Raw genomic sequence first — 9,461 nt, 5'->3', positions numbered from 1 at the left:
TTAGTAGGGTTACTACTGGAAGAGGATTAGGGCCACATGTCAAGACATTCACGTCAGACTTTGAATTCAGAACTAAAAAAAAAAAATCACGTGGCCCTAAACCTCTGCTGTGGAAGCCCATTTCCACCACTTTCTCAAAACAATGACTTAGCATCTCGAAATATTTACCCAATATCTCAAAACAATGAGAAACATTCTCAAAATAATTACTTAGTATAACAGAATGACATACTACACGAAGTCATTATTTTTTAGATATTCCGTAATGATTTTTAAGATAATAAGTCAATATTTTTACATACTAGGGCAATATTTTGGAATACTATGTCATTATGTTGATATACCAAGTCATTATTTTTGAGAAAGTTTCTTATTATTTTGCAACACTTAATCATTATTTTGAGATACTAAGTCACTATTTTGAGATACTAATTCAATATTTTGCTAACTTTTCTTTCTTTTTTTCTGACAGTGGCGGGAATAAGCTTCCATAAAAATCAAAGCAAAACATACATAAAAAAAAAAAAAAAAAAAAAAATTCATACCCTTAATGTTTTAGTAGGTTTACTACGGGAGAGGATTTTTTGCTCTCAATTCAAAGTGATTTAAACAATTTCAGAATTCAGAAAAAAAATCACTTGTGGCCTTTTAAAAACAAAAAACAGCAACAACAGAGTAATAATACTACTAATAAATAATAATAAACATATTTTCCACCAGTTATGTGATATGTTAACAACACGCTCGCGCAGACCAACAGCTAATCCTCCATGGAACACTTTTCCCCGGTCATGTCGCAGTTTCCGGTCCACTAGAAACAGCAGTGAAAGTTGAGCGGGGACTCCTGCCCGTATGAACGAACGCCCTCCCGGTGAAAAAAGTTGTGTTCCCTTCCTCCCCCTTGCGGAGCGTCCCGTCACTGGTGGAAAATGGCTGCTCGGAGCGGCTCCCTAAAGCCCAGAGAAAACTGAAAAAAAACAAAACAACAAAAAAAAAAGTCTACGTGACCAACAAGAGGTCACATCTGGACTTTTTCTTCTTCTTCTTCTCCGCGAAGAAGCTACATCACAACTCGGGGGAAGCCTCGACACCGAGAATGTCTCGCTGGGTGCCCACCAAAAAGGAAAAGTACGGTGTTGGTACGTAAGAAAAAAACTTGCATGCTCCATCGTTAGCTCGTCCTAGCTCTCTGCGCTCAGATTGCACAAGTTTCCTTTGGTGGCCGATTGTGATTTCGATAAGCGACCACGGGCTCTGTTGTTTTGTGTACGCGTGATTTATGTCCCCCTTTTTGTGTGGTTGTGTGAATGCAAATCTCATGTGTCGGTAAATTTGCTTGCTGTTTTTTTTTTTTGCATGAAACGCTAAACAAGGAATGTCTGTCTATTGTGAGGAAGAGAACTGTGTGTGTGTGTGTGTGTGTGAGAGAACTGGGAATTGTTAAGAGGCGCGCCTAGTTGTAGCGCTGTTTCCTGTGTTACGGGGCCTCCGCTGCTAGCTAGTAACCGGCTACTACTACTGCTACGTAACTCTTTAACCGTTAAGTTTGGTCGGTTTTGTGTGTTTCGCTCCTCGCGCTGAAAGCCGTTTGTTTCTTGGTTGGGGGGGGGGGGGGGGGGTTATTTTTGACCACTTCCTCAACCGCATTGCAACCCGGGAAAACCGATAACACCGTCCCCCCGTTTAGCTCAACAAAGTCATACAATCACAGAAAGTAGCTCCTATCGCTGACGTTATAGTGACCCATGACGTCATGTTGAAAGGCAATACAACACTCCCGCAGTGACACTGTAAAATCAAGACATGGTTGTGAATATTTTTCTTTAATTTAGTTTTATTTCAAGGGATTGATGTGAATTGACATCAAATCACAGGGTTTCATTTTATTTTAAATTTAAATGTTTGGCCCCGGGGACCGCAAAGACTGGTTTTAATACTCTTGGCACCTTGGGTGTCACTTTTGAATACATTACACATTTTGGACTGATAGTCTGTAAAGAAACTGGAAACGAGATAACCAGAAAACCCCTTAAAACATGGTAGATAAGAGAAGAGTTGCGTGATTTGTGCGACTTGTAAACAGGTCGTGTGAAATATGAGTGCGATGTGGTTAAACAGGCTCGAATGCCTGAAATAATAGCGGGATGGAACTAATCCAGATTTTTCTGGGGATCCCCTAGTCGGTTCAGTCAGCACTTTAGCAAATCACATTTTTTCCCTCTCTCTCGTTCCCCAGAATTGTTTTAATGTTTGTAACATGCATGCTGAGTCCCCCCCCTTATTTTAGTGTTGTCCATTAGTGTAACTGAGGGCTTGCAGCTGCGTGAGGGATGCTGATGCTGACTGATGGATGAGTTCAGCGCGTGGCACTAAAACTCCCATCGCCAGCTCCAAGCGCGTTTTTTCGCGGTCCAGCCCACGCTACCTGTTGTCACGGATACAGTTGGGCTGTGTGAGGGGGTATACTTTGTCATTCTGATGCCAATGATCGCCTGTGCAAACGCAAATATCCATGAGGTTTTTCAAAGCGGAAGGCCTTCAGAAATTCTTGGGAATGCAAGAATGGATGAGTCATTAGTAGAAAGGGAAGCAGCTGCTGCAGAGGTTTGTTGGGGTGCACAGCCATTGCACTTTTAATGCTGTTTGTGTTGACCGAGTAGCACTAATGAGACCTCTCATGCTCACTGTGGACCCATTCCTGTTTCAGCAAAACTTTTTTTTTGTCATAGCATTTACTGCTCTCATAATGGCTCCATGGCTTTTGTTGGTCTACGCAAGATAACACTTTTCCTTTTTGTCTTTTCACAGCAGTGTTAATAATAAATGCTGCCATCTTGTTATAGCAGCGATAATAAAGGGCACTGTTATCATACCTGCATTGCAGTGGTTGATTATGGAAGGCGTAGCAGAGCAGCGCTAGCTCCAACAACCGCTGTTGGAAATTGAACCTTATTAGATGTGTGTCACAGTAAAAGCACCGATGAAATATTCATGGTTTTGGTTTGCCTCTTCATTTTTCTTTGCTGCGTTGCGTATGTTTCCACTAGTTGTTATGATCTCTTGTGTGGCAAGATCAGATGACGTAATATATTAGTTTTCTATCAGGGTTGTGACAGAAGACTAGATATCTTTGGTTTCATTGGTTCACTATTCATTAACAAGGCGATTATCTCATTTATTTTATTAATTGTTCAGTGGAAAATAGTGACGAAACACACATTTTATACTATTAATATTGTTCAAAATTCGATCATGTTTTCAGCACTTATGGAGCTGAAGTCTGTGATTTCCCGGTCTTAAAAGCTCTATTATACTGTAGTTGTTTGGCACAGTGTTTGAGCTCGTCTATCTGAGGTGATCATTCTTTTTAAAGGCGTTTTATTCAAAATTAAGATCATCAATATAGCAGCTGCCAGCACTGTTAGCTGCTCGCTGCCGGCTCTGTGTTGAGAGCCACAGGGAGGCCGTAAATATGCTTTGAATATCATATTGAGCACCTTTTTTTAAGTGATGTATTTATCACTCAAATCTTAACAAATCACATTCATTGATAGCAGAATCCAAGATGTAATCATCATGAGTTTTATTAATACTCCCACGCCCTGACTGTGAGTAATGAGGAAAGACAACCTGCAGACTCTCTGCCCCTCCCTGTTCTAAGTACACAGCTGGAGTGGAATGTAACTAAGTACATTTATCTAAGTGTTGTTCTGTTGGTGTTCTATGACTTGTCCTCGTTTGGTATGTGAGCCAGCGCCTTGGCTTGATTTGGGGAAACTCATGTTCCTAATGCATCTAGAATCCTCTTTATCCTACCAGAGGCAACAAACTTTTATTGCTTTTTTACATTGTTTCCCAGGATAATTGTTCCTCCGCGAGGCTCCGGCTCCACTTCCTTCTCCAAACAATGTCTTCGGTTCCACTGGCATGTTCAGAATGCTGCCCATCAGCCCCGGATTCCACTCGGCTGATCTGGCGACTTGACAGAATTCGTTGGCATTCATGAAGCGGTGGCGCACTGAAAGAATTATTGAGTGGCTTCAAATAGAAGTTGATGTTTTTGGGGTTCAGGGCCTAACTTCAGTCTTTGTCCCGTTTTCATCGTACGCATAAAACAGTAGTAAGAGAAATATTAAAACCATATCTCTGTTGACCATGAGCTAATTTCATTACACAGTTCCTTTTTTGTGCTTTTTTGAAGCCCAGTTATTCTTGTGGCATCCCAAACATGATTTAACAGGGCCTGTGGGAAATGTTTTTTTTCTTTTTTTGCCGTCTCTCGGTTCACTGATGAATTAACCAGAAATACTTTTTTGATGCAAGTTTCAAGTGTTGTCTCATTAATTCTGTTTCATGAGGATGTTGCTGTTCTTTAGAGAGACTTCGGAGTGTTGTGGGTCTAGAGAGAAAACCAGGGAACACTCGGCAACAGGACTATTTACTCTTATCTACACATCGCTGTTGAGACTTTCAATGACACTTGTGAGCATGTGCCGTCATTTTCCCCACCTCTCCATGCGCTTCTCTTTGTAATTTAGCCTCAAGATCTTACATATAGACATAGAAAATGTGAAGATTGTAGAAAATACATATGGATGTTCTGTTCACTCCCCCCGGCTGGCAGTTGCCGGTTTGGACAGCAAGGAAATGCAGCTTCCTGTAGGTCAGATCACAGACAGGCAGCTTATCTAAGACGACCCTGGACACACACGTATAGGCGTTAAAAGTTTCATGTGGCTATGATTCATATTTTTAAACTGGTTGTGCGGCAGGCCAACAGGGCTGACAACCCCAGACGGCGCTCATTTGGAGCAGGTTAGCGGTGAGTGACACATTGGGGGCAGAAAATAGTCACTTGACTATTATGTCGTTTTGTGAAAAGCCCCCACCCCGCACCCACGAAAACCATCTCCCACCCATAAGTGCAGTAAGTTAACAAATATGGTTGCAATTAAAATGCAGTCTGGGGTTTACTGTTTTTTAAACTCCCTGCCTCGTATTTTCCACATCTCAAAGCATCGCCTGAAGTAATTTAGTGTAAAATATGTGTGAAATTTGTGTCATTCTTTTTTTTTTTTTATCCGTTTACTCCTGGGTTATATGTGCCTGGTTATTTCCATTCCATTTTATTCAAAAACACGTCTTGTTAATATGAGAAGTGGGAGAAAGTGTGGCTCTTGTCGCCGCAGCGCTCCCCGCCAGATATTGCAGCTATTAATTCTGACATAACAAAGCATTCGACAACATTAACTACACAGTTGCATTTTAAGGGAAGGCACCTGAGTTCTCTCTCCCTACATTTAAACATCGTCTGGGGGGGAAAAAACTGTGCTGACAAAATTGGCTTTTTGTTTTTACCCACGTGAAATACAGAAGCTGATTAATAGGAAGGAGCCAAGACAATGAAGGGGATGCTTTGGAGACAATCAAATGAGGAAGATGTTTTTCTTTCATCTTTGTTTGGTCTCTCTCTCTGCAGCCAGGTGGTGTTTATGATCAGCCACCTTTTGCTCATAAATAAAACTGCAGAAACAGAAATTGCTTGTCTTTTGCAGCAGAGGGAGGGGATCAAATCAAAAGGATGCACAGTGTGGTGTTTCTGCTGTCACGCATCCTTCCGTTGGTATGGTGACCAGGATGTGTAGTGTGTGGTTACGTCTGGTGACAATATAGTGTTTGTATTAAGACTGTGAGAGTGCAACTCTCTTGAGTGAACGTCTGCAGTCCGAAAGCTAAGCTAACACCATTCATTCCCAGTGTAATGAGTTTGTGCATGGCGGCGGCGGATTATTTGTTTTTGCGTACGCCCTCCACCTGGGATTCCCCCCCCGCCCCCATTTAATACAACTGTGCTGCAGTTTATTGAGCTGCTCTGCAAACAAAAAACGTTCCTCTTATGTGCACTGTTACATGTCTGGCGCCTGTTAAATCACAAATTGAGCTCATGAGTCATACTTGCACTCAGTATTTCCTCTCATGGGTTACTTTTGGTATTTGATATGATGCGAGTACGACTACTAAGTCGTCTCATTCGTAGCCAAAACGCCTCTCCTTCCTTTGAAAGTCGGTATGACTTTGCCATTATTCATTCTGAAAGGGAATCCTGTATTAACTATGGGCCACGTTGCTCGGTGAGGCAGTGCTAATAGTACGGCTCCCAATGGTTTGCTGTGATGGTGGAAGACAAATGACAGCTGGCCTAATTAATCAATGCATAGCTTAGTGGTTCCACCCACATTTTTTGGCTCACAACTCCGACGAAGCTGGATCACTTCTCCGTCTTGTTTTTAAGTGTCATCGGAAAGGTTGAGCGGAGAGCGAACAAGTTAGCATTCAAATTTACTGATTCGTCTCTCGGCTGCTAATTCTGAATGCATTCAATCAGTATTTGTTAACAAAGCTTAAAAGTGTAACCTTCTGACAACAACATGTACAGCTGCTTCAGGGACAAATAACAAGTAAATCTGGAAAGCACTAAAAGTGCAGCGTCATGAATTAGGAATGAGTCAACATCCTGTGTTACATTATGCGTACCCTTTTAGCAAGGACCTTCTGGTCGTCATTCTTGATCTCAGCTGCTTTTGGTTTTACTGTAACTTCTGGAGAGACCCGGTTGGACCAACACATTTTATCAAGTCGGTGCTCTACATCATAGAAATACGTTGTTAAATAGAATGGAGCTTTGTTTCTCTGCCAATGGGACCGAACTCGGGCTGCAATTTCTCCTAATTCCCTGGAGCTTGAATCGGGTTAGGTCCAGGCACCAGTTTCCTGTTTTGATTGTTTGTTTTAATGCAGATTATATGACAGTTTTAAGTCTGTGCTGAACATTTGGTCAGAGAAGGCGAAGGCGCATGTTTCACAAATGAGTATAGTAGTTCACTTTAGTATGTAATATTTTATTTTAATGAGTTTCTGGCCCAAAAGTGCTGTTGTGGTTTGGGCTCATGTCGGGTTTGGACAGAAAGTCTGCGGGGTTTGTGTAAGCTCTCCTTGCTTTCAGTAAATATATACCCTCTCATTGAGATGATACCATGGATACTGATTTCACTAAGCTATTAAAAGTCTCATAGTTGCTCAGTAACTTGATTGGTTCCCTTCGGTGGCAGTGGCACAGTTTGACTTTGGAGTAAAAGATGACACGTCCTCAGTCACAATTAAAAGGGATCGTGGTGGTCCTCGGCGGGCAGCACGTCATGAAGAAGAAGGGCAAACATGGGTCGGTCGTGTATGATGACCGGGTTTGGGTGATTGGCTGACTAAACCCGCAGGCGGTCTCCGGTACCCCGAGTATTGATTGTGGACAGCTTGTGTATTGTCTGAAAGGAGTCCCGCTGTGCTGCTCCAGCTAGCTTGACAGATGGCTAATCGGGTGTAACACTTCAATGTGAATCAAAGGTCACTGAGTGTTACATCATTTTGATTCAGCGGGATGAAATTAATATATAGAGAAAACTGCCATATTTTATCTGACAGGCACTTAACATGGTTGTATACGAAGCCGTCATGAACGTAGTTTAACATCTGAACCAGTAATGCACTGTGGATTATTAAGACAAGGCACTTTTCCTCCATGGAAAAAAAAAATCATTACGTTGGCATAGCAACCATGGCATTTTTAGCAGCACAGTAATTTGAGCACCTTAATTAGAATCTCATTGAAAGAAGTAAGTGGAGTGATCAGTCACTCAGGGTCGCCAACAGGTGCGAAAGGAATTAACCAGAGAACAAAACATGGCAGGGAAGCCATCGTTATGATTGTTATGTCTCATGGTCAGTTTAATTATCAGATGACCAGCAGCCATGCAATAAAATGTTTTTTAATGTGTCATGGATTACTATGGAGGTTTTATTTGTCCCCTCGCTTACAAGATATTAATATAAGAAACTAATAAAGCCAAACATCATTATGCATTCATTTTATTTGTTATTTTATTTTATTTATTTCAAACATATTAAATATGTAAATGGAAAATTTACCTGCATTTGTATAGTGTTTTCTAGCTAGCTATTCAAGGTGTTTCACACTAAATTTAGTCACTTTTACCATTCACTCACACATTCATACACTAAACACAAATAAACAGGATGAACTGAAAACATATAGCGACTCTTAATATACAAATTTTCATAAACAATATTAAATAAACATCATCAATAGATATTACCCATCATGCATTTATTTTTATTTGATTTTCCGTCACTGGAGACAACATCTCAGGAAATTATAAGCGGTAATGGAAACAAAGTTTAAAGTCTTGGCAGAAGAATTGGCAGCGAGTACAAGGCTGTAAACTCAGCCGGTATTTAGTATTCTTACCAACATCTAGCTGACCACTCTGCACTGAAGCTTTATCCCACCAGAGTGATGAGCTTGCAGCTGAGTTGAGGCCGTGCCAGGCTGCCGGTGGGTGAGCTGACACCGGACGACCTGTCTGTCTCTGGAGGTCAAGCACGGGCTAAAAGGACCGGCTCCCTGGGAAAACTCACTTCCCAAGTACCTCCGAAGACCGAGTCTAGCTGACTCCGGGTGTAAGCTTTGGCTTAAAGACGAGCGCCGACGGCATCAACATGCAAGCTGTTATTAAAGTCTCATAAGCTGGAAGACATTCTCCACTGAATATGTTTATTTTGCCTAAGTAAACTTCCCCAGAGTTGTTTTCCAGGCATTACACAGTATTGGTTTTGAGTCTTCTAATCCCACATGCTGAGATTGCAATTCTCAGCAAATCATAGGACCCAACAACGGGGGTTATTCAGGTTATAAAAAATGTCATCTTTAATATCGGCTGCAGCTCATATTAATGTTGCGTTTGTCACCTTTTTTTTTAAATGTCCCGTGGGTTGTTTTGGGGGACTCGTAATGGAGATGTCAGTCATTGATTGTGGTCTCAGACGGGCCCGGGATCGCCACGTGCAGCAACAGACGGCCTTTCAGCGCGGCTGGCATTTGATGAAATGGCCTTTTGTGTGTCCGTGTGTGTGTGTGTGTGTGTGTGTGTGTGTGTGTGTGTGTGTGTGCCTCGCTAAATACTTGATAAAGTCAGAGCGATGCAGCTCAGATGTTGGTGGGCCCCCGGAGGCGTTTTTTAGATTTTAGTGAGTGGCAGCTCTACTCAACCTTTAGGGATTTAGATGAAGTCGTCCCACTGCGGTAGCTGACACCTCCATCTGCCTTTTTTTGTTTGAAAAACGAAGACGGATTCTGCGGGAACATGAAATAAATTTTCGTCTGGCCATCACATTGTCTCCCTGAACTTCCAAACTGGAGCAACCAGGACAGGACAATTAAAGCGATACACCCACCCAGCTACGTTTATTATGATTATTGATGAGTCTGACGATTCATTTGGATTAAACTAATAGCTTCAGTTTTCTGAACTGGCAGAGATATTCGACATGCATCACCAGCTTTTGCACATCGAAACTTTCTTTTCCACATTTTCCTATACAGCCCAGCT

The 9,461-nt window shown here is 41.8% G+C and overlaps 1 protein-coding gene across 2 annotated transcripts in view; it reads left to right on the top strand.

Moving 5' to 3' along the window:
• The first annotated feature begins 893 nt into the window (after window positions 1-893).
• The window catches only part of dock1 (dedicator of cytokinesis 1), a 147,900-nt gene continuing 139,332 nt past the window's right edge, over window positions 894-9,461 (top strand). The window contains exon 1 of one of the 2 annotated variants that reach the window (XM_084001863.1): window positions 894-1,139. In XM_084001863.1, the coding sequence (XP_083857989.1) occupies window positions 1,097-1,139 (43 nt within the window). In that variant the 5' untranslated portion in view covers window positions 894-1,096. The remainder of the gene's footprint in view (window positions 1,140-9,461) is intronic. The other variant, XM_084001864.1, reaches the window with a different exon arrangement.

This window comes from Eutrigla gurnardus (assembly GCF_963514095.1).
Source record: "Eutrigla gurnardus genome assembly, chromosome: 22".
Taxonomy (NCBI): domain Eukaryota; kingdom Metazoa; phylum Chordata; class Actinopteri; order Perciformes; family Triglidae; genus Eutrigla; species Eutrigla gurnardus.
The sequence above is the reverse complement of the archived record's forward strand: the minus strand, read 5'-3'. Positions and strand labels throughout refer to the sequence as shown.